The 25110-nt window shown below is 50.6% G+C and overlaps 1 protein-coding gene across 1 annotated transcript in view; it reads right to left on the reverse strand.

Moving 5' to 3' along the window:
- The window catches only part of LOC119978247 (voltage-dependent L-type calcium channel subunit alpha-1S-like), a 642412-nt gene that overhangs the window by 232237 nt on the left and 385065 nt on the right, over window positions 1-25110 (reverse strand). Inside the window, 2 exon segments of the mRNA XM_038819727.1 lie at window positions 13994-14050; window positions 15532-15615. Coding sequence (XP_038675655.1) covers window positions 13994-14050; window positions 15532-15615 — 141 coding nt within the window.

The following is a 25110-nucleotide window of genomic DNA, read 5'->3' on the forward strand; positions in this document are numbered from 1 at the left end:
ATATACCTATCCCTGCCCATCGCTAAAGTAAACATAACAGAATTGTGATCACTATCACCAAAGTGCTCACCTACATCTAAATCTGGCCGGGTTCATTACCCAGCACCAAATCCAATGTGTCATCGCCCCTTGTTGGCCTGTCTACATACTGTGTCAGAAAACCCTCCTGCATACACTGCACAAAAACTGACCCATCTATAGTACTCGAACTACAGTATTTCCAGTCAATATTTGGAAAGTTAAAGTCCCCCATAACAACTACCCTGTTACTCTCGCTCCTGTCGAGAATCATCTTTGCTATCCTTTCCTCTACATCTCTGGAACTGTTCTATAGCCAACTCCCAACAGGGTGACCTGTCCTCTCCTGTTCCTAACCTCGGCCCATACTTCCTCAGTAGACGAGTCCTCAAACGTCCTTTCTACCGCCGTAATACTTTCCTTGATTAACAATGCCACACACCCCCTCTTTTACCATCTTCTCTGTTCTTACAGAAACATCTAAATCCTGGAACCTGCAACAACCATCCCTGTCCCTGCTCTACCCATGTCTCCGAAATCGCCACAACATCGAGATCCCAGGTACCAACCCATGCTGCAAGCTCACCCACCTTATTCCGGATGCTCCTGGCGTTGAAGTAGACACACTTCAAACCAGCGTCTTGCTTGCCGGTGCCCTCGTTCGAACTTTTAATCCTATCCCTGACCTAACTACTCTCAACATCCTGCACACTGGGACTACAATTTAGGTTCCCATCCCCCTGCTGAATTAGTTTAAACCCCCCCGAAGAGCACTAGCAAATCTCCCCCCCAGGATATTGGTACCCCTCTGGTTCAGGTGAAGACTATCCTGTTTGTAGAGGTCCCACCTACCCCAGAATGAGCCCCAATTATCCAGGAAACCAAAACCCTCCCTCCTGCACCATCCCTGTAGCCACGTGTTCAACTCCTCTCTCTCCTTATTTCTCACTTCGCTCGCATGTGGCACGGGTAACAACCCAGAGATAACAACTCTGTTTGTTCTAGCTCTCAGCTTCCACCCTAGCTCCCTGAATTTCTGTCTCAAATCCTCATCTCTCTTCCTACCTATGTCGTTGGTACCTATGTGGACCACGACTTGGGGCTGCTCCCCCTCCCCCTTAAGGATCCCAAAAACACGATCAGAGACATCACGAACCCTGGCACCTGGGAGGCAACACACCAACCGTGAGTCTCTTTCGTTCCCACAGAACCACCTGTCTGTTCCTCTAACTATGGAGTCACCAATGACAAGTGCTCTGTTCCTCTTCTCCCTTCCCTTCTGAGCAACAGGGACAGACTCTGTGCCAGAGACCTGTGCCCCATTGCTTACCTTCAGTTGGAGTTTACGTGGCATCACAAAGTACTTCACCAGCAACACCCACAGACGGTTAAACGAGTACACCTGGTTTCCCTTCGGGGTGTCATCAGCATGCGTGATTTTCCAGCGGGTGATGATAAACATCCTCAAAGGGCTTCCCAGGTGTCTACCTTGATGACGTGCTTATTGCAGGGGCCACCCAGAAGGAACACCTGGGCAATTTGGAAGAGGTCTTCTGGCAGTTTTCCGACACGGACGTTTGCCTGAAGAGGGGGAAGTGTGTGTTTCACGTGAAAGCGGTCACATACACCAAGTCATTAAGGATGGGTGGAGAAAAAGTCAAGGCTATCAGGGACTCCTGGCACTTCAAAAAAACAAAGCTGAAGTTGTTTTTGGGGCTTGTCAATTATTACGGAAAGTTTATCCCAAACCTGGCTATCCTGCTGGTACCCCTGCAGCACAATTGAAGACAAAAAGGAATTGAAGGAGATCAGTATTAGTAGAGAAATTGCAATGTGGAAACTGATGGGCTTAAATACCCATGGCCCGATGAACTACACCCAGAGTACTTAGGAAAGTGGCCCTATAAATAGTGGGTGCATTGGTGGTCATCTTCCAGGATTCTGTAGATTCTGGAACAGTTCCTACAGATTGGAGGGTAGCTAATGTAACGGCACTATTTAAAAAGAGAGGTCGAGAGGAAATAGAGAATTATAGACCAGGAAGCCTGACATCAGCAGTGGGGAAAATTCTAGAATCCATTATCAAAGATTTAATAGCAGAGCACTTAGAAACAGTGGCAGCATCGGACAGAGTCAGGATGGATTCATGAAAGGGAAATCATGCTTGACAAATCTTCTGGAATTATTTGTGAAAGTAACTAATAGAGTTGATGAAGGGGAGTGAGTGGGTGTAGTTTATTTGGACTTTTAACAAAGTCCCACATAAGAGATTAGTGTGTAAAATTAAAGCTCATGGGATTGGGGTAGTGTACTGAGATGGATAGAAAACTGGTAGGCAGGAAACAAAAGTAGGAATAAATGGGTCTTTTTTCAAATGGCAGGCAGTGATCAGTGGGGTACCAGAGGGTTTGGTGTTGGAACCCCCCCCCCCCCCCCCCCCCCAGCTATTTACAATAGATATCAATGATTTAGATGGAGAGGTTGGAGCGACAGAGGGTAATAGATGAGATGCTGGAGGTTGATAGGAGGTATGCAGAAGATGGGGACCCAGCAAAGTTGGAAAAGAGGAAGGAACTACAGACGAGTTTTGACCGACTATCTACCAGGAAGGCGGTGCGCCAATTGAGGTGAGCAAGGGTTTACGAGCATGGAGAGAAGTATTTTAGTGGTTCAGCTTCCGAGGGAGGCGGCGGCAAGGGACAGGACAGGAAAGTTGGTGGTGGCTCCGGATCAGATTAACAAGGTCTTTAAGGATATGAGAGGTTGTACAGGTCAGAACCATCTGGGGGAGATTGAGAGATGCAGGAATTTCTAGATGGGCTGGAGTACCCGGGTTAGAGGAGGGGGACAGGGTTGCATTAGAAGGAGCAATAGTGGAGCAGGAGATAAAAGATGCGATTGGGAGGATGCAGTCGGGGAAGGTGGCAGGGCCAGATGGGTTTCCAGTGGAATATTATAAAACATTCAAAGATAAGCTGGTACAGTTGTTGGTGGGGATGTTTGAGGAGGCAATAGGGAAGGGGGTGTTCCCACAAACTTTGGGGCAGGCATCAATTTCCCTGTTACTTAAGAAAGATAAGGATCTGATGGAGTGTGGGTCGTATTGGCCCATATCACTTTTAAACATGGACACAAAGGTATTGCCGAAGGTACTGGCAGGCAGGCTGGAGGAGTGCCTCCTGAAGGTGATAGGTGAAGATCAGATGGGGTTTGTGAGAGGGACGCAGCTCTTTTCAAACATTAGGAGGGTATTGAACGTGGTAATGGCACCGGTGGAAGGGAAGGAAACAGAGGTGGTTGTGGCATTGAACGCCAAGAAAGTGTTTGACCAGGTAGAATGGGGGTATTTGATGGTAGTTCTGGAGCATTTTGATATTGGACCACGATTTGTGGACTGGGAAAGCTACTGTATAAGGAGCCAAGTTCCAGTGTCCGTACAAGTAGCATCAGCTCTGGATACTTTTCTCTCCACCGTGGGACTAGGCAGGGATGTTTGCACTCACGATTGAGCCATTGGCCATCATGTTAAGATATTCGGGAGTATAGAAAGGGATAGTGGGGGAAGGGGGGGGGGAGAGAGATAGAGTTAGAAAGGTGCTACTGCACAGAGGAAGGCAGGCAGGGGATTTGGGTCTTCCTAACTTGATGTATTATTATGGGCGGCGAATGTGGAGAAGGTATGGAGCTGGGTCAAAGGGGTTGGTTCCCAGTGGGCGAGAATGGAGGAGAGTTTGTGTAGGAGGTCGGGATTGAAGGCGCTAGCAACAGAGCCGCTCCCGTCGGTCCCGGGGAAATACTCAGGGAGTCCAGTAGTAATAGCTTAGTTGAGAATTTGGAGGCAGTTTCGGCAGCACTTTGTGTTGGCAGCAAGTGTCAAGGGCAATGCCGATTTGCGGGAACCATGGGCGGGATTCTCCCCTACCCGACGGGGCAGGAGGCGCGGAATCCCCCAAAGGCGCGGAATCCTCCTTTAGGGGCTAGGCCCGCCCCGGAGTGGTTTGCACCCCGCTGGCCGGCGGGGAAGGGGCTTAGCGCCGAAGCGCCTCCGCTGGCCGGCGCGGGTTGGTGCATGCGTGGGACACCAGCGTGCTGGCGTCATCCCCGCGCATGCGCAGAGGGCTTCACTTCTGCACCAGGAATGGCGGAGGACCACAGCCGCTGGTGCGGAAGGATAGAGTGCCCCCATGGCACGGTGGGCCCCGATCGCAGGCCAGGCCACCGTGGGGGCACCTCCCGGGGCCAGATCCCCCACCGCCCCAGAACCCCGGAGGCTACCCGCGCAGTCAGGTCCCGCCGGTAAGGGACCTACTCCAATTTACGCCGGCGGGACTGGCAAAGAACGGGCGGGACTTCGCTCCATCACGGGCCTGAGAATTCGTGGAGCCCTGGGGCACATGGAGTCGCGCCTGTCCCTGCTATTCTCCGAGGTGGGCGGCGCAAATCACGCCGGGCCGATTTTTGGGAGGCGGGAGAATTTGGAGGACGGCGTGGGCGGGATTCATGCCGACCCCCGGCGATTCTCCGACCTGGCGGGGGGTCGGAGAATCCCGCCCCATAGATCTGAGCCAAGGAAGTGGGATGGAAATTTTCATAGATAGGAGGAGAAAGGAATGAGGACACAAATAGATTTGGTTCTTGGGGGGCTGTTTGCAGATTGAAGGAGCTGGGAGCAAAGTATGGGCAGGAGCAGGGGGAGATGTTTAGATACATCCAGGTTCGAGGCTTTGCCAGTAAGGAAATACAGAGCTTCCCGGTGGAGCCTGCCTCCACATTGCTGGAGGAGGTGCTCACGACAGGGGGATTGGAGAAGGGAGTAGTGTCGGCGGTTTACATGGCTATTTTGGAAGAGGAGAAGGCACTGGTGGAAGGGATCAAGGCAAAATGTGAGGAAGAGTTGGGAGAGGGTATGGAGAAAGAAAGAAATAACTGTTTTCTGGAAGGAATTCAAACCTGCTGTTTTAGAAAGAAAACAAGAGCACCCATACCAGGTCTTGAGTGCTGTGTGCTGGGCGACATCTTTGAAAAGGGGTTTCTGGTTTATGGGATCTTGTTATTAAATTGGAACAGTGAAAGGGGGGCATTTATTAAGGGTGATACATAGATTACTGTAGCTGAGTGGGGTATTTATGTTTGTAGTTGATAAAAATGCTCAGTGTGTGTGTTTATAAAAATGTTAACTAAATTCGTAGAATAAAGCTTGATTTTGATTAAACGTGCTTAAGGTCTCTGTTGAATAACACCTGAAAGGCAGGCCCTTGTGCTCATCAGAACCAAAATCAATAAATAGTTGTAGGTCAGGTGAACTCTATGATATACTTTGGAGTTTTCTAAACCCTGGCCCGTAACAATATGTTTTGGTCCTGTCCAAAGCTAGGGGAATTACTGGAAGGAGGTTTTTAGGGTAATCTCTGAAGTGGTGCACATGAAACTGGACCCAGGCCCTCGGGAGGCCATTTTCGGGGTGTTGAACCAGCCGGGGTTGGAAACGGGTGCAGAGGCAGATGTTGTAGCCTTCGCCTCATTGATCGCTCGAAGGTGGATCCTATTGGGATGGAGAACAACCTCTCCACCCTGTGCCCTGGCATGGCAGGGGTACCTGCTGGAATTCTTAACTCTTGAGAAGGTTAAGTTTGAACTGAGAGGAAGGATGGAAGGGTTCTACAATTCATGGGCGTTATTCATTTTGCACTTTCAAGAATTGGATTACATCAAACATTTGGGCAGCACGGTAGCACAAGTGGATAGCACTGTGGCTTCACAGCGCCAGGGTCCCAGGTTCGATTCCCCGCTGGGTCACTGTCTGTGCGGAGTCTGCACGTTCTCTGTGCGGGGTCTGCGCGTTCGCCCTGTGTCTGCGTGGGTTTCCTCCGGGTGCTCTAGTTTCCTCCAACAGTCCAAAGACGTGCAGGTTAGGTGGATCGGCCATGATAAATTGCCCTCAGTGACCAATAAGTTTAGATGGGGTTATGGGGATAGGGTGGAAGTGAGAACTTAAGTGGCTCGGTGCAGACTCGATGGGCCGAATGGCCTCCTTCTGTACTCTATGTTCTATGGTGAGGGGGGGTTGGGAGGAGGGGGACTGTATTTGTTTATGGTAACTATGGGTGATTCCCGATTCCTTTTTGTTATTTGTTTATGTTAACATGCGGAATGCTGTTTAGGGTTTGGTGGGAGGATGGGATTGTTGTTACTAATATAGGGATTGACATTGTATTTGTTACTGCTTATTGTTTATTGTTGGTGTACATAAATTTGGGAGAAAGTGTGTCTGGTGAGGTCCAATGCAGATCAGTGTTGGGGCCCTTGCTGTTTGTGGTTTATATAAATGCTTTAGACTTGAAATTAGGAGGGTTGATCAGTAAATTTGCGGATTATACAAGAATTGGTGGGATGGTAAATAGTGAGGAGGATAGCCTTAGACTACAGGAGGATATAGACCGGCTGGTTCGATTGCTGATCAGTGGCAAATGGAAGAACCATTAGGGCAGCACGGTAGCATGGTGGTTAGCATAAATGCTTCACAGCTCCAGGGTCCCAGGTTCGGCTCCCGGCTGGGTCACTGTCTGTGCGGAGTCTGCATGTCCTCCCAGTGTGTGCGTGGGTTTCCTACGGGTGCTCCGGTTTCCTCCCACAGTCCAAAGATGTGCGGGTTAGGTGGATTGGCCATGCTAAATTGCCCGTAGTGTCCTAAAAAGTCAGGTTAAGGGGGGGGGGGGGGGGGGGTTGTTGGGTTACGGGTATAGGGTGGATACGTGGGTTTGAGTAGGGTGATCATTGCTCGGCACAACATCGAGGGCCGAAGGGCCTGTTCTGTGCTGTACTGTTCTATGTTCTATCTCTCCTTGGAGGAGGGATCAATGATCAGGGGGCATAGATTTAAAGGTTGTTTTTGACTGGTGCAGACACAATGGACCAAATATTTTCTGTGCTGCAGGCTCTTTGCTCCCTGTGGCACTCCATTAGTTAGATTGTCACCCTGAAAATGCCCCTCTTATCCCAACTCTCTGTCTTCTATCAGTTAGGCAATCCTCTCTCTATGCTAATATACTAACCCAACACCATGGGGTTTGATCTTGTTCAGTAGCCTTTTGTGTGGTACCTTGTTGAAAGCTTTTTGGAAATCCAAGTATATTAAATCTGCTGGTTCCCTTTATTTATCCTGCTTGTTCTCACCTTAGAGGATTCTAATCAATTTGTCAAGCATGATTTTCCCTTCATGAAGCTATGCTGACTCTGATTATAATATGTATTTCCAAATGCTCTGCTAATATGTCCTTCATAATGGACCCTAACATTTTCCCAATGACAGAAATTAAGCTAACTGGCCTATAGTTACCTGTTTTTTATCTCCCACCCTTTCTGAGCAAGTGTGTTAATTCCAATAATTTGGGACTTTTGCACAATTTAAGGATTCTTGGAAGGTTACGACCAGTACATCCACTACTCTGTGGTTACTTCCTTTAATATCCTGGGATACATCCCATCAGGTCCAGGGGACTTACAGCCTTTAGCCCCATTAATTTCCCAATAACCTTTTCTCTATAGTTATTGTATTTATTTTCTTCCCCTCTTTTGCCCCTTGATTACATAGTATTTTTTGTCATGATAGTTGTGTCTTCGGCTGTGAAGACTGACAAAGTATTTGTTTAACTCCTCTTCCATTTTCTGGTTCTACGAGGCGTATGTTCACTTTGGCCTCTCCCTTCCATTTTATATATTTAAAGAAGCTCTTACTGACCATTATTATATTACTTAGACGGAAGGTTACAATCATAAAGAGGTGTTGATAGATTAAGTGAATCATCAAAACTGTGGCAAGTGGACTTCAATGTAGGCACATGGAAGGTGGACGTGAAAAGGAGGAACAGTGTACTCTCTAAATGATGAAAAGCAGGAAACAGTGGAGTTCTAAAGAGACTTGGGGAGGTTCAGGTATTCAGCTCATTAAAATGTTATGAGCTGGTGCAGAAAATAATCTGAAAGGCTAATGGAATATTGGCGAAAATTTATATCGAGACAACTAGAATACAAGGGACATAAGTAATACGTCAGCTATACATGACCCTGGTTTGACTACACCTGGAGTTACTGTGAGCAGCTCTCTTCCACATCTTTGGAAGGACACATTTGGCCTTGGAGGGAGTCCAGTGTGGATTTACCAGAATGATAGCTGGACTCTAAGCGTTAGATTATAAGGCTAGATTACATAGAGTAGTGTAACAGTCCCTGGAACTTGGTAGGTTAAGGGGTGATTTGATCGACATTTTCATTGTATTCAATGGGGACTGATAATTTAGATAGAAATAAGCTATTTTTACTCGATGGGTGTAGAATCCGACGGGCGAGAAACACTCACAGCATGCACGATAGAATACAAAGAAAAGGATTTATTAAGATACACTGCTAAACTCCCCCAACCCAAAGGTTCTCCCTCCCTGACCTGCACCCAGTCCGTGGTTTTTATACTGGGGAGCCTTCCCTGTTAAAGGGGGAGCTCCACCTCCAATTACCAGGGGAGTTCATGCTCGTTATGAGTTAATGGGAACAGGATAGTGCACACTCCCCTGCTCCCAGGGGGTCACAGCAGTGGGGTCGTCTATGACTAGGGGTCATTGCCTAAAAATGAGAGTCAGACCTTTCAGGAGTGAAATTGTAAAACACATTTATCAACAAAGGGTGGTAGAATTTTGGAACTCACAATGACATTATCTGCCCACAAATTGCATTCCCGTCTCAGTCTCTTCATTTGACCCAGAACTGAGCTTCTAACATTTCGATTCCAAAAACCTCCTACTTCCATCTCTATAACAACAGCTAACTCCACTCCTGGTGCAGCTCATCTGCTGCTGAAACCCTCATTTATCCAATCACCTCTAGATATGACTATTCCAATGAAACCCTCATTCATCCTGTCACTTCTCAATATGACTATTCCAATGAAACCCTCGTTCATCCAGTAACCTCTAGGCATCATGGGGGGATTCTCTGGCCACCGACGCCGAAAGTGCGTTCGAGGATCGGCCGGAGAATCCCTATTTGCGGCGAAATCAGGGGCGGCACCTGAGGCCCTCCCCGATGCTCCGTCCCCGATGGGCTGTGTTCTCGACAGTGTGGGACACTTATCCTTTACATAGATACATAGAAGATAGGAGCAAGAGGAGGCCTTTTGGCCCTTCGAGCCTGCTCCACCATTCATCACGATCAAGGCTGATCATCCAACTCAATAGCCTAATCCTGCTTTCCCCCCATAGCCTTTGATTCCATTCTCCTCAAGTGCTACATCCAGCTGCCTCTTGAATATATTCAAAGTTTTAGCATCAACTACTTCCTGTGGTAATGAATTCCACAGGCTCACCACTCTTTGTGTGAATAAATGTCTCCTTATCTCTGCCCGAAATGGTTTACCCTGAATCCTCAGACTGTGACCCCCTTGTTCTGAACCCATCATTGGTAACATCTTCCCTGCATCTACCCTGTCTGGTCCTGTTAGAATTTTATAGGTCTCTATGAGATCCCCCCTCATTCTTCTGAACTCCAGCGACAACAATCCCAACCTAGTCAGTCCCGCTATCCCTGGAATCAGTCTGGTAAACCTTCGCTGCACTCCCTCGAGAGCAAGAACATCCTTCCTCAGAGAAGGAGACCAAAACTGCACACAATACTCCAGGTGTGGCCTCACCGAGGCCCTGTACAATTGCAGCAACACATCCCTGCTTCTATACTCGAAACCTCTCGCAATGAAGGCCAACATACCATTAGCTTTCTTTAGCACCTGCTGCACCTGCACGCTTACCTTCAGCGAATGGTGGACAAGGACACCCAGGACCTGCTGCACACTCCCCTCTCCCAATTTACAACCATTCAGCTAATATTCTGCCTTCCTGTTTTTGCTTCCAAAGTAAATAACTTCAATTTATCCAAATTATACTGCATCTGCCATTGATTTGCCCACTCGCTCAACCTGTCCAGACCTTGCTGTAGGTTCCCTGCATCCTCGTCACAATTCACCTTCCCACCTAATTTGGTATCAGCTGCAAACTTTGAGATGTTACATTTTGTTCCCTCATCCAAATCATTAATATATATTGTGAATAGCTGGTGTCCCAGAACCGAACCCTGTGGTATCCCACTGTTTACTGACTGCCAATTTGAAAAGGACCCATTAATCCCTACTCTTTGTTTCCTCTCTGCCAACCAGTTTTCTATCCACTCAATACATTTCCCCCAATCCCATGCGCTTTAATTTTGCATGATAATTTTTACAACTTGCGCGGCCATGAACCCAGCAATTCTCCGGCCGTAACCGCAGGTACCCACCAGACAGAGGATCAGTACAGCTTTAGCGCCGTTTTTTCTGGCGTAAAACGCAACTGTTCCCACGCTGATGTTAGCACTTCGTCTTCAAATCGGGGAATCCAGCCCACTTATTCCAATGACATCTTCATCCTGTCGCATCCAGTGCACTCATGGCAGACACCACACACACACACAATCCAACTTACTTACATTCACCCCACTTCATATGGGTCAGGCACCACGGGTCTGACCCCTGACACGTGCAACCTGGCACCTGGATGCCTTGGCACTGCCAGACTGGCATCCCTGGAAGTGCCTCTGCCAGCCTGGCAGTGCCACCTTGGGCATTGCCAGGGTGCCCAGATAGCACTACCAGCCTGGGATCCTGACAGTTCTACCCGGATACCCTGGGTGAGATCCAGATCACAACATCTTGCGAGGTTTGGTTGAATCTCACGAGATGTCTCATGCATCGTGAATCTCACAAGAGGCCTCTAACGACATTCAACAGCCTGGGCGGCCACCAAGTCAGGCACGACGAGGCCGGTAAATTGCGTCCAGAATTAACCCTTATCAGTCATGATAAACATCCTGGGGGCTACCATTGATCCGAAACGTAACTGGACCTGCCATATAGCAGGCTCTGCCTGGCCAGAAGAGCAGATCAGAGGCTTGGAATCCTGTGGCTGTAACTCACCTCCTGACTCTCCAAAGCCTGTCCATCACTTGAAGGCACAAGTCAGGAATGTAATTGAATAGACTCCACTTGCCAGTTGGGTGCAGCTCCAAGAACACTAAAGAAGCTCAACACCACCCAGGATAAAACAGCATACTTGATCAGGACCACATCCACTGTGGTAACCACCACTCGCAGTATTATATGTATTACGGTAAGACACGTATAATAGAGGTACATGGGTAAATCCCTACCTGCTGGTTTTGCGCAGTAGGCGGCGTATAAATGTGTGTGCTCGCCGGTGCTGCAGCCATTCTGGTGGCAGCTACAGGAGGCACAACATCTTTGCTCAATAAAGCCTCGATTATTCCACTACTCTTGTCTTTATGGTAATTTATAGTGCATCATCCACAAACACTCACTTCCTCCACCATTGATGAACAAGGTGCACTGCGGGAATTCATCGAGGTTCCTTCGACAGCACCTTCCAAACTTATGAACACCATCACTTGGAAGTTCACTCACCTTCTCGACTTGTAAATACATTGCCGTCCTTTCACTGTCCTCCCAAACCACAGGGACTGCAGTGGTTTAAGAAGCCAAGTCATCACCACCTTCTCAAGGGCAATTAGGGATGGACAATAAATGCTGGCCTAGTCAGTGATGCCCACATTCCGTGAACTAATACAAAAAAGCTTGACTTTAAAATTCTCGTCCTGGTTTTCAAATCTCTCTGTGGCCTCGCTCATCCTGGACTCTGTAATTCCCACCAGCCCCACAACACTCTGGGATATCTGCGCTCATTTAATTCTGGCCTCCAGAGCAACTGTTATATATTTATCTACTATGGATGGCCATGCCTTCACCTACCTATGCCCAAGCTCTGGAATTCTCTCCCTAAACTTTTCCACCTCTCTCTTCTCTTGAAAGACACTTCATAAATCCTACCTCTTTGACCAAGCTTTAGGTCACCTGATCTAATGCGTGCTTCAGTTTTCATTTTGTTGATCATGCCTCCATGAAGTACATTGGGACATTCATTTTGTGACGATGGAAGCTGCTGAACAAGTGTTGTTGATTGGGTCAAGTTGTATCCTGTATCGCTAATACACAGGCAATCAAGCCAGAAATCTGGGAAACCAAAACTCATGCATATGGTGACTTGGGAGAATAGCGGGTTGGGCATAAAGAAAGAAAGGATATGATGGGACAGAACAGATCGAGTTAGTGGGGTCCATGGGAAGCAAAAGGCTCAGTTAGTGGACTCACATACCATGTTAATAAGTGACTGAAAAAGGTCTTCAGACCAGTTATTCCTCAACCAACCAGAACTGGGGTTCAACGTCAGTAAATGTTTAATCAACTGAGAAAAATCAACATTATCACATCTGTTTCGATCCACAATGAGTTGGTTAGAGGTCGCAGTGCTCAAAGAAGCAAAGTGAAGAAGTCAGGTGGATCTTGGGGCACATCTAAAGTTCAGGGTACAGCATTCTGGATTCCCAGGCTAACACAGTGCAATGCAAAGGTAAGGGGCGAGATTCTCTGTTTCCCGACGCCGATTTCGTAATAGGTGATCAGGCAGAGAATCCATTTTTATGATGGAATCGGGGGCAGCGCCTGTTGGGACGGCCTTAGGACGTCACTTGAAGGCTCTCCCCGATGCTCTGCCCTCGATAGGCCTCGTTCACAATGACGCAGGGGACGTGTGGTCCCAGCCGTGTGGGAACACGGCGTGGCGGCTGGAGACTGTACCCAGCAGCGCCGCAGTCGAGTGGGAGCTGTGCTGCTGGCTGGGGTGGAGGGGGAACTATCTGGCACGTTAGGTTCGCCATGCTGTACGGCGTGACCGCTGCAGGTCATCACCATGCGCATGCGTAGCCACAGACCCACCAATTCTCCGACTGTTTATTTCATGGAGGCCGGGCGTTTTACGTGGCGCGGCTGCTAGCCCCTCACTGGTCAGAGGATCGATGACGGGGCGGAGCCGATTCTTTCCACATAAAATGCCACGGATCCTCCGGACATAGCCTCAAGACCGGAGAATCTGGCCCAAGGAATTTGGGCAAGATTTAACGGTGGAGTAGATTTGTTCAGTATGAACACAAACTCACTCAGTATAGCATGCCAGTATACTGAAAATCCACCCACTCTCACTGCTCGAGGTCTCAGCTGGGTCAAATGTGGGCAGCACGGTTGTACAGTGGTTAGCACTGTTGCTTCATAGATCCAGGGTCTCAGGTTCGATTCCCGGCTTGGGTCACTGTCTGTGCGGAGTCTGCACGTTCGCCCTGTGTCTGCGTGGGTTTCCTCCGGGTGCTCCGGTTTCCTCCCACAAGTCCCAAAAGACATGCTGTTCAGTAATTTGGACATTCTGAATTCTCCCACTCTGTACCCGAACAAGCACTGGAATATGGCGACTAGAGGCTTTTCACAGTAACTTCATTGCAGCCTACTTGACAAGTCAGCCTACTTGTCACAATAAAGATTATTATTATGTGATTTGAAATGGAGAAAGATCAAAATGAGCTGTCTGCCCCTTTGTGAAATGTGACCGAATTCACATACAGCTGGATACAAAAGAGGCCTTCTGTCTTTACTTCCAGCTCGGAGATATTGTTGTTTGAACCTTGATGCTCAACATTCTTTGGTAGACTGCAATCCTATCGGTATTGAACCTCTCAAGTCTCTCATCCAACATGGACTTGGTCAGAGGCTAAAAGCTGCTGGCCTAAGGCCTTGTTGCAGCTTTCTGAAGAATTATTAATTCCTTGAAGGGCTTTCAGCGTTAGTAAGAGGGATCAATCTGTGAGTGGGTCCAGCACCCAGAGGACAGGTTGTTAGCTCAATGTGTTTGCTTCTTTGAGTGTTGGTATCAGGATTGATAGTTGATTATATCACACTACAGGATGAGAGATTTACTCTGAAGACCACCCTCCAAAAGGAAGGAAATCTGAGGCACAGCACTGCACACAGCCACCCAACATGCAGCCGGATATTTACACTGGAGTCGCATCCAGAGCTCAGGCAGTAGAGGCCCCCACTGGAAGCAAGAGCTGTCTGTCAAAGGAATGAAGAAGTGAGCAGAGAGCATGAGGGAGGGAGAGAGAAAAGGAGTGAGAAGGGCCAGAGAGAGAATAGAACTGAGAGATAAGGGAAGGGCAAGAAAGAGAGGGGCAGAGAAAAACAAAAATAAATATATGAATAAATAGAGAAAGGGAGAGAGGGAGACACATACAGGGAGAAACAGAGATGAATTGAGAGATAGCATCTAGGGAAGCCATAACACACACAGACAGCAGAATCGACATTTACTAACAACACCAATACACACAGCACACACACACACACCCTTCATCGGGCATGTGGCCACACTGAACACTTACCCTGGTGTGATCCAACACTTCTTGTGGTCAATGAGGATTGTCTGAAACCCACTATCCTTCCCTCTGCCACCCATTGCTGAATTTGGGTAGGATTTGCAATTGACCGTCAGGACTTGGATGGCCAAGGAGAGGTTAGCACTAATAGGAGACATCTCAGACAGTAGCCCGAACCAACCCAAAGGAGCTCAAACAACGCTACACCAACCTGCGCAAACGAGGCCACACCAGCTCACACCAGTCCAAACCATCCCACACCAATGCAAACCACCCAGCCTAGCACGACCTAGCTCCAACCAGCACAGATCAGCCAAAGGAAGCTCCCACCAGCACAGATCAGCCTAAGAAAGCTCCCACCAGCACAGAGCAGCCTAAGGAAGCTCACACCAGCACAGGCCAGGTCACACCAGCTGTAATTTTTTTAAAAATACATTATTACATCAGCTCATGCCACCATTGAATAATTATGTTGTCTGAAAAAGTAGTGGGCCTTGGGGCAGAACTCTATCCTTCCAACTCAGTCAGATAAAATGAGACAAAGCAAATCTCATGTAAAGTTTACTTTTCACACATGCCCCACATCAGAATTGGGAGCTGGCATTCTGCCATTTCTAATTTTCAAATGAGAACCAGAGTCCTCCAGTTCTGCCTCTATGTTCCAATGTACAAGAACATGCTTGATATTCAGGGAAAGCTCTTTCTGAGCACTGCAAATCCGCAATCCTTGGCCTTGGGCACCTCTCGCTGGAATCAGCCAAGGGGGCTGGACTCTGCCTAGGCTGAGGGTATGCAAAATGGGAATGTCTAGAGAGACTGAACTGGGAAAGATGAAACACAAATGGGGTTGAAATGACAGACAGCTGATTAAAGGTCAGAGCTGACATCAACCCAGAAGGAAAGAAAAGTTCGGACTGGTATTTGTAAATCCCCGTTTTACTAATGTTTTCCCCTGGAGAAGAAACAAGAATGTTTCCAGGTGCATCTATATTTAACAGAAAACTCATACACTTCTACACATCTACTGACATCAAGCCCAGGCACACAAACCAATTACATGTTGAGAAAGGCTGCAGTGAGATTTCAGCCAAGCTCTGGCTCTTTGTCTCACATTCCCATCTCATTGCTGCAGCATTTTAGTAAACAGATCATTGTACTTACATTGACCTCACTGAGGATAACATCGATGATACTTCCAATGACAATCAGGAAATCAAACACATTCCAGGGATCTCCAAAATAACCCTAAACAGAATCAACAGAGTGAGTGTGAGAAAACAAGAGAGGGCAGGAGTTTGGAGCAGAGGAGAGATTGGGGAGGGAGGGGGGGGGTGGGGGGGGGGGGGGGAGGAGGAGAGGAGAGGTGTAGAGAAAGAGGGAGGAAAATGAGAGAAAGACAGAGGAGAGGTGCAAGGTGGGAGAAGGAATAGAGGCTAGGAGAGGACTGTAGGGCTTGTTGAATGTTAAGCAATTTGAGGCCCAACACTTTGTGTATGAAGAGTTAGAAAATGTTATTATTAAGATTATCGATGGCCCTACCTCAGAGGCAGATAGTGTGAAATGTTATTGGCTGCAAAGAGTAAAACACTGAACCAATTGAATCCTCTGATAGTCTGATTCACTTCCAACATGGCTACACCAATTAGTCAGTCCTCTGCTACTCTCTCAATAAGGAGGGAGCAGTGATCCCCTCCAGGATCCACCAAACCTCGGCTAGGATCTGTTGATCTCTCTATGGTTTCACTGAAGATTGCAATCTTCACGGTACTTCTTAGAATCCAGAGATCTCTTCTGGGATCAGATGAATCTACAGGCATCACTGGCCTGCTCTGTGATTCATTGATCCTGCATGGGGATCCTCAATCTTTGTATCGCAATGGCTCTCCACTTGGAGCCAACAAATCCTTGAAATTGCTCGGAATTGCTGAAAATACAGCATCCATTATCCACCTCGGCATTGCTGAGCAGTTCTGAGACAGACTGCCAAATGCAACGTGACTCGCTGGATCCCAAAATAAACTGCAATGGAATTCTTCTGGATTAGAATCCCGAAAACATTGAGGGAAGGGGGTTGATTACAATAACTATCGACCAACAATCTAATCACAGTAGACTGTTGGACAGCAAGGTGGTTAAAGGAAAACTTTGAGGCAATTGGAGCAAACTATACAAATGAAGAAAATACAGAGATTGTCAGGCGCCATTTCCAGCAAGGACAATGGCAGTTCAGGGGTCAACTTGGCAGCAGAACAAGCAAAGCTGACCACTGTGAGAGCGTAACAGGGGACTGACCACTGTGATAGCGTAACAGGGGACTGACCACTGTGAGAGCGTAACAGGGGACTGACCACTGTGAGAGTGTAATAGGGAACTGACCACAGTGAGAGCGTAACAGGGGACTGACCACAGTGAGAGCGTAACAGGGGAGTGACCCCTGTGAGAGTGAGAGCGTAACAGGGGACTGACTCCTGAGAGAGCGTAACAGGGGACTGACCCCTGTGGGAGCGTAATAGGGGACCGACCACTGTGAGTGAGGGGGTAACAGGGAACTGACCACTGTGTGAGTCAGGGGGTAACAGGGGACTGACCCCTTTGAGAGTGAAACAGGGGACTGACCCCTGTGAGAGAGTAACAGAGGACTGACCACTGTGAGAGTCAGGGGGTAACAGGGGACTGACCAGTGTGAGAGCGTAACAGGGAACTGACCACAGTGAGAGCGTAACAGGGGACTGACCACAGTGAGAGCGTAACAGGGGACTGACCCCTGTGAGAGCGTAACAGGGGACTGACCACCGTGAGAGCATAACAGGGGACTGACCACTGTGAGAGCGTAACAGGGGACTGACCACTGTGAGAGCGTAACAGGAGACTGACCACCGTGGGAGCGTAACAGGGGACTGACCCCTGTGAGAGCGTAACAGGGGACTGACCACCGTGAGAGCATAACAGGGGACTGACCACTGTGACAGCGTAATAGGGAACTGACCACAGTGAGAGCGTAACAGGGGACTGACCACTGTGAGAGCGTAACAGGGGACTGACCACCGTGGGAGCGTAACAGGGGACTGACCCCTGTGAGAGCGTAACAGGGGACTGACCACCGTGAGAGCATAACAGGGGACTGACCACTGTGAGAGCGTAACAGGGGACTGACCCCTGTGAGAGCGTAACAGGAGACTGACCACCGTGAGAGCGTAACAGGAGACTGACCACCGTGGGAGCGTAACAGGGGACTGACCACCGTGAGAGCGTAACAGGGGACTGACCACCGTGAGAGCGTAACAGGGGACTGACCACCGTGAGAGCGTAACAGGGGACTGACCACTGTGAGAGCGTAACAGGGGACTGACCACCGTGAGAGTGTAACAGGGGACTGACCACCGTGGGTGAGGGGGTAACAGGGAACTGACCATTGTGTGAGTCAGGGGGTAACAGGGGACTGACCCCTTTGAGAGTGAAACAGGGGACTGACCCCTGTGAGAGCCTAACAAGGGACTGACCACTGTGAGAGTGAGGGGGTAACAGGGGACTGACCACAGTGAGACAGTATCAGTGGACTGACCACTATGAGAGTGAGGGGTAACAAGGGACTGACCACTGAGAGAGTCAGGGGGTAACAAGGGACAGACCACTGTGGGAGCGTAACAGGGGACTGACCACTGTGAGAGCGTAACAGGGGACTGACCCCTGTGAGAGTGAGAGCGTAACAGGGGACTGACCCCTGAGAGAGCGTAACAGGGGACTGACCACTGTGAGAGTGAGAGCGTAACAGGGGATTCACCACTGTGAGAGCGTAACAGGGGACTGACCACTGTGAGAGAGTAATAGGGGACCGACCACTGTGGGTGAGGGGGTAACAGGGAACTGACCATTGTGTGAGTCAGGGGGTAACAGGGGACTGACCCCTTTGAGAGTGAAACAGGGGACTGACCCCTGTGAGAGAGTAACAGAGGACTGACCACTGTGAGAGTCAGGGGGTAACAGGGGACTGACCACTTTGAGAACGTAACAGGGGACTAACCACAGTGAGGGCCTAACAAGGGACTGACCACTGTGAGAGTGAGGGGGTAACAGGGGACTGACCACTGTGAGACAGTATCAGTGGACTGACCACTATGAGAGTCAGGGGTAACAAGGGACTGACCACTGAGAGAGTCAGGGGGTAACAAGGGACTGACCACTGTGAGACAGTATCAGTGGACTGACCACTATGAGAGTCAGGGGTAACAAGGGACTGACCACTGTGAGAGAGTAACAGAGGACTGACCACTGTGAGAGTCAGGGGGTAACAAGGGACAGACCACTGTGGGAGCGTAACAGGGGACTGACCACTGTGAGAGTGAGAGCGTAACAGGGGACTGACCCCTGTGAGAGCGTAACAGGGGACTGACCCCTGTGAGAGCGTAACAGGGGACTGACCACTGTGAGAGCGTAACAGGGGACTGACCCCTGTGAGAGTGAGAGCGTAACAGGGGACTGACTCCTGAGAGAGCGTAACAGGGGACTGACCCCTGTGAGAGTGAGAGCGTAACAGGGGACTGACTCCTGAGAGAGCGTAACAGGGGGCTGACCCCTGTGAGAGCGTAACAGGGGACTGACCCCTGTGAGAGTGAGAGCGTAACAGGGGACTGACCACTGTGAGAGCGTAACAGGGGACTGACCCCTGTGAGAGCGTAACAGGGGACTGACCCCTGTGAGAGTGAGAGCGTAACAGGGGACTGACTCCTGAGAGAGCGTAACAGGGGACTGACCCCTGTGAGAGTGAGAGCGTAACAGGGGACTGACTCCTGAGAGAGCGTAACAGGGGGCTGACCCCTGTGAGAGCGTAACAGGGGACTGACCCCTGTGAGAGTGAGAGCGTAACAGGGGACTGACCACTGTGAGAGCGTAACAGGGGACTGACCCCTGTGAGAGCGTAACAGGGGACTGACCCCTGTGAGAGTGAGAGCGTAACAGGGGACTGACCACTGTGATAGAGTAACAGAGGATGACCACTGTGAGAGCGTAACAGGGGACTGACCACTGTGAGAGCGGAACAGGGGACTGACCACTGTGATAGAGTAACAGAGGATGACCACTGTGTGAGCATAACAGGGGACTGACCACTGAGAGAGTGGGGTAACAGGGGACTGACCACTGTGAGAGTGAGAGGGTAACAGGAGACTGACCCCTGTCAGAGCGTAACAGGGGATTGGCCACTGTGAGAGTTTAACAGGGGACTGACCCCCTGTGAGAGCGTGATGAGACCATCAATTCACACGACACGTGGTTAGAAGCGAACAATGGTTTTAATCGTCTTACAACGGAGCCTGCCTGTGATGAGATGAACTCCAGATGAACTGGCAGGCAGGCTCACAACAGCAACCTTTATATTTCTGGTTAGGGGGAGGAGCCATGGGTAGAACCATGGGCGGAGCCAAGGGTGGAGCCCAGTACAAGCTCCTCATCTCCCCCTATGGGTAGAGCCGCGCAACTACACATGATCTAGTACAAGATACAGGCTCAACACATGTTGTACAATACAGTGTGGATTATTAGTGTTTATAATTCACCACATTCACCCCCTGTGAAAAAATCAAGTCCGGCGGGGGTGATGGCTTACAAATTGAGTCTGTCCGGTGGTCGAGTTGTCCGTTGTGATCGGCGGAGCACCGGGGTTGCAGCCTCGTCTGGTGGCTGAACGATCACGGTTGGTTGGGGTACGATGGCGAACTCCAGGGGTGATTCTGGCCGAGCTTCGTACCCGTCTGGTTCGACTGGGGGTGCCGGAAGCTTGTGGGTGCGGGTGCACGGAACATGCGGGGGCGTGGGGCACGACGGGTTGGGTGGGTTGTAGTGTGAGGGGTACCTCGGCGGTGGTAGTGGTGGGGTTCGATCCAGCTGGTGCTAGGTCCCGGAAGGATACAGTGTCCTGACGGCCGTCAGGGTACTCTATGAAGGCGTATTGGGGGTTTGAGTGTAGTAGAAGCACTTTCTCTACGAGTGGGTCAGTTTTGTGTGCCCTGACGTGCTTCCGGAGGAGTACAGGGCCCGGTGTCTTCAACCATGCTGGGAGCGGAGCCCCCGTGGTAGTGCCCCTGGAAAAAACAAAGAGCCGCTCGCGAGGGGTCTGGTGGGTGGCGGTACATAGGAGGGACCTAATAGCGTGGAGCGCGTCGGGGAGGACTTCCTGCCAATTGGAAACCGGGAGATTCCTGGACCAGAGGGTCAGTAGGACGGTCTTCCAGACCGTCGCATTCTCCCTCTCCACCTGCCTGTTCCCCCTGGGGTTATAGCTGGTAGTCCTGCTCGAGGCAATGCCCTTGTCGAGCAGGTACTGACGCAGCTCGTCGCTCATGAAGGACGAACCCCGGTCGCTGTGTACGTAGCTGGGGAAACCAAATACGGTAAAGATACCATGCAGCGCACTAATGACTGTGTGGGAGGTCATATTGGGGCACGGGATAGCAAAAAGGAAGCGGGAGAACTAGTCGATGACATTCAGGAAGTACACATTCTGATTATTCGAGGGAAGTGGCCCTTTGAAATCGATGGCGGGGCGTTCAAAGGACCGAGAAGCCTTGACCAGGTGGGCCCTGTCTGGTCTATAGAAGTGCGGTTTGCACTCCGCAAAGATCGGGCAATCTCTGGTGATGGCTTTTATCTCCTCAGTGGAGAAAGGTAGATTTCGGGCTTTGACGTAGTGGGCGAGCCGGGTGACCCCCCGAGTGGCAGAGGTCGTTGTGGATGGCTTTCAGGCGGTCGCTCTGCGTGCTGGCACACGTGCCGCGGGACAGGGCATCTGGGGGCTCGTTGAGCTTCCCCGGTCGATACATGATATCGTATTTGTAGGTGGAGAGTTCGATTCTCCACCTCAGGATTTTATCATGTTTAATTTTGCCCCTTTGCAAGTTGTCAAGCATGAAGGCAACCGATCTTTGGTCGGTGATGAGGGTTAACCTTCTACCTGCGAGGTAGTGCCTCCAGTGACGCACAGCCTCCACAATGGTGGAGCCTCAGCCGACAGGGGGAGAAGTGTGGCCTTAAATAGTGGGCGGGCTTTGTCCGCATATTGACGGACCCACTGGGCATAGTATGAAAAGAATCCCAGGCACCGTTTGAGGGCCCTGGGACAATGAGGGAGAGGGAGTTCTGAGAGGGGGCATATGGTCCGGGTCAGGGCCCAGGACTCCGTTTTCCATGACATAGCCGAGGATGGCTAGCCTGGTCGTGCGGAAAACGCATTTCTCCATATTGCAAGTGAGGTTGAGTTTCTGGGCCGTCTGGAGAAATCGATGGAGGTTGGCATCGTGGTCCTGCTGGTCATAGCCGCAGATGGTGACGTTATCCAAATACGGAAACGTAGCCCGCAGCTCGTACTGGTCCACCATTCGGTCCATTGTTCGTGACGCCAAAGGGAACCTGGAGGAAATGGAAGAGGCGGTCATCGGCCTCGAACGCCATGTAGTGGCGGTCCTCCGGGCGGTTTGGGAGCTGGTGGTATGTAGATTTCATATCCACCATGGAGAAAATACGATACTGCGTGATCTGATTCACCATGTCTGCAATCCTGGGGAGGGGGTACGCATCGAGGAGCGTAAACCGATTAATGGTCTGACTATAGCCCACGACCATGCGGAACTTTCCCCCGGTCTTGACGACCACCACCTGAGCTCTCCAGGGGCTGTTACTGGCCTCTATGATCCCCTCACGTAGGAGCCTCTGGACCTCGGTTCTGATAAACACCCTGTCCTGCAGGCTGTACTGCCTGCTGCGAGTGGCTACGGGTTTACGGGGGGGGGGGGGGGGGGGGGGGGGGAGATTCGCAGCGTGGCTAGGCTGCAGATGGTGAGTGGGGGTAGGGGTCCGCCAAAGCTGAGGGTGAGACTTTTGAGGTTACACTGGAAGTCAAGTCCCAGTAATTTTCTAGTTGAAAATTAGAGTAGCTAGCGCCTTGGATCGTTAGGGTCACGACGGTGCGCCCTTGGAGGTGAACAGAGTGGGAGCCCGAAGCGAGGGAGATAGTTTGCCGTGCAGGAAAAACAGGGAGCGAACAGAGTCTTACCAGATCTGGCTGTACGAAGCTCTCAGAGCTCCCGGAGTCGAAGAGGCACGGTGTACCGTACCCGTTGATTTTAACGGTCATCATGGAGTTGTGGAGGTGTTTCGGACGCGACTGGTCCAACGTGACCGCGCTGAGTTGTGGGTAGTCGGCGGCTCGATCAGCTGTGCTGGAGTGGCCCCGTGATGAATGTCCGCTGAGGTCGCAGTCTTCGATCTGGGTTGCTGAGTTTGGAGAGGATGGAGCCCAAGATGGCCACCCCCGTGGATCGCACGTGGTGGGCGGCGAGGAAGATGGCGTCCAAGACGGCGGCCCCAATGAGACGCATGTGGCCGGCCGTGAGGTGGGGGTTTGCCAAGATGGCGGCCCACATGGGTCGCACGTGGTGGGTGGGGACGGAGTCGCAGTACAGGGCGTTACGGGCCCTGAGGGCCTGCGAATTCAGGGAGCGAGTGCTCTGGGCTGCAGGAGGGTTTGAGGCTGGAGCTTTCTTCACCAGACATGCTCTGGCATAGTGTCCTTTGCGACCGCAGCTGCTGCAGGTCGCATTGTGGGCCGGCCAGTGCTGTCGCGGGTGCTGGGACTGGCCACAAAAGTGGCAGGCTGGAGTAGCATAGTGGCTGGGTGGCCGCGCGGCACAGGCCTGGGGTAGTCGCTGGTCGAGGGCCCATGACGGGGCCGCGGAGTCCACGGGGAACGAGGTGAGGCTGCGGAACGAGACCTCCATAGTAGTGGCGAGTTCTGCAGTGTCTTCTAAGTTTTGGGCCCCCTTCTCAAGCAACTGCTGGCGCACGTAATTGGATCGGAAGCCTGCAACAAACACATCGCAGACAGCGAGTTCCCTTTGTTCTGCAGCATTTACAGCTTGGTAATTACAGTCCCGGGATAAGGTTTTTAAGTCTCTTAGGAATTCTTCTAGCGATTCTGTGGGGCGCTGGCGGCGAGTAGTAAAAACGTGGCGCGCGTAGACCTCATTGATGGGCCTCACGTACATTCTGTCGAGTAGGGCCAGGGCCTCTGTATATGAGCCGGTACAATTAAGTTGAGTAGATATACGATGGCTCACCCTTGCATGCAGTAGGCTGAGTTTCTGCTCCTCCGTAGTTTCTGTAGTGCTTGCTTCAGCCAGGTAGGCCTTAAAACATCGGAGCCAGTGTGAAAAGATTTCTTTCGCCTCTGCATCCTGTGGGTCGAGTTCCAATCGATCAGGTTTGAGGGATGATTCCATGGTCATTCCTTACTGTTTCTTAAGACGATGAAATTGATGAGACCATCAATTCACGCGACACGTGGTTAGAAGCGAACAGTGGTTTTAATCGTCTCACAACAGAGCCTGCCTGTGACGAGATGAACTAGATGAACTGGCAGGCAGGCTCACAACAGCAACCTTTATACTTCCGGTTAGGGGGAGGAGCCATGGTCGGAGCCATGGGCGGAGCCAAGGGTGGAGACCAGTACAAGCTCCTCATCTCCCCCTATGGGTAGAGCCGCGCAACTACACAATATACAGGCTCAACATATGTTGTACAATACAGTGTGGATTATTAGTGTTTATAATTCACCACAGAGCGTAACAGGGAACTGACCCCTGTCAGAGCGTAACAGGGGACTGACCACTGTGAGAGCGTAACAGGGGACTGACCACTGTGAGAGAGTAACATAGGACTGACCACTGTGAGAGAGTAACAGGGGACTGACCACTGTGAGAGCGTAACAGGGGACTGACCACTGTGAGAGAGTAACAGCAGGGCAGCAGGGTAGCATGGTGGTTAGCATAAATGCTTCACAGCTCCAGGGTCCCAGGTTCGATTCCCGGCTGGGTCACTGTCTGTGTGGAGTCTGCACGTCCTCCCCCTGTGTGCGTGGGTTTCCTCCGGGTGCTCCGGTTTCCTCCCACAGTCCAAAGATGTGCGGGTTAGGTGGATTGGCCATGCTAAATTGCCCGTAGTGTCCTAATAAAAGTAAGGTTAAGGGGGGCTTGTTGGGTTACGGGTATAGGGTGGATACGTGGGTTTGAGTAGGGTGATCATGACTCGGCACAACATTGAGGGCCGAAGGGCCTGTTCTGTGCTGTACTGTTCTATGTTCTAGAGGACTGACCACTGTGAGAGAGTAACAGAGGACTGACCACTGTGAGAGAGTAACAGAGGACTGACCACTGTGAGAGAGTAACAGAGGACTGACCACTGTGAGAGAGTAACAGAGGACTGACCACTGTGAGAGAGTAACAGAGGACTGACCACTGTGAGAGAGTAACAGAGGACTGACCACTGTGAGAGAGTAACAGAGGACTGACCACTGTGAGAGTCAGGGGGTAACAGGGGACTGACCACTGTGAGAGTCAGGGGGTAACAGGGGACTAACCTCTGAGTGAGGGGGTAACAGGGGAATGACCACTGAGAGTGAGGGGGTAACAGGGGACTGACCACTGAGAGAGTCAGGGGGCCTGACCCCTGTGAGAGAGTAACAGAGGACTGACCACTGTGAGAGAGTAACAGGGGACTGACCACTGTGAGAGTGTAACAGGGGACTGACCCCTGTGAGAGTGTAACGGGGGACTGACCCGTGTGAGGGCGTAACAGGGGACTGACCACCGTGAGAGCGTAACAGGGGACTGACCCGTGTGAGAGCGTAACAGGGGACTGACCCGTGTGAGAGCGTAACAGGGGACTGACCACCGTGAGAGAGTAACAGAGGAC

Source organism: Scyliorhinus canicula, chromosome 15, assembly GCF_902713615.1.
Source record: "Scyliorhinus canicula chromosome 15, sScyCan1.1, whole genome shotgun sequence".
In the NCBI taxonomy this organism is placed as follows: domain Eukaryota; kingdom Metazoa; phylum Chordata; class Chondrichthyes; order Carcharhiniformes; family Scyliorhinidae; genus Scyliorhinus; species Scyliorhinus canicula.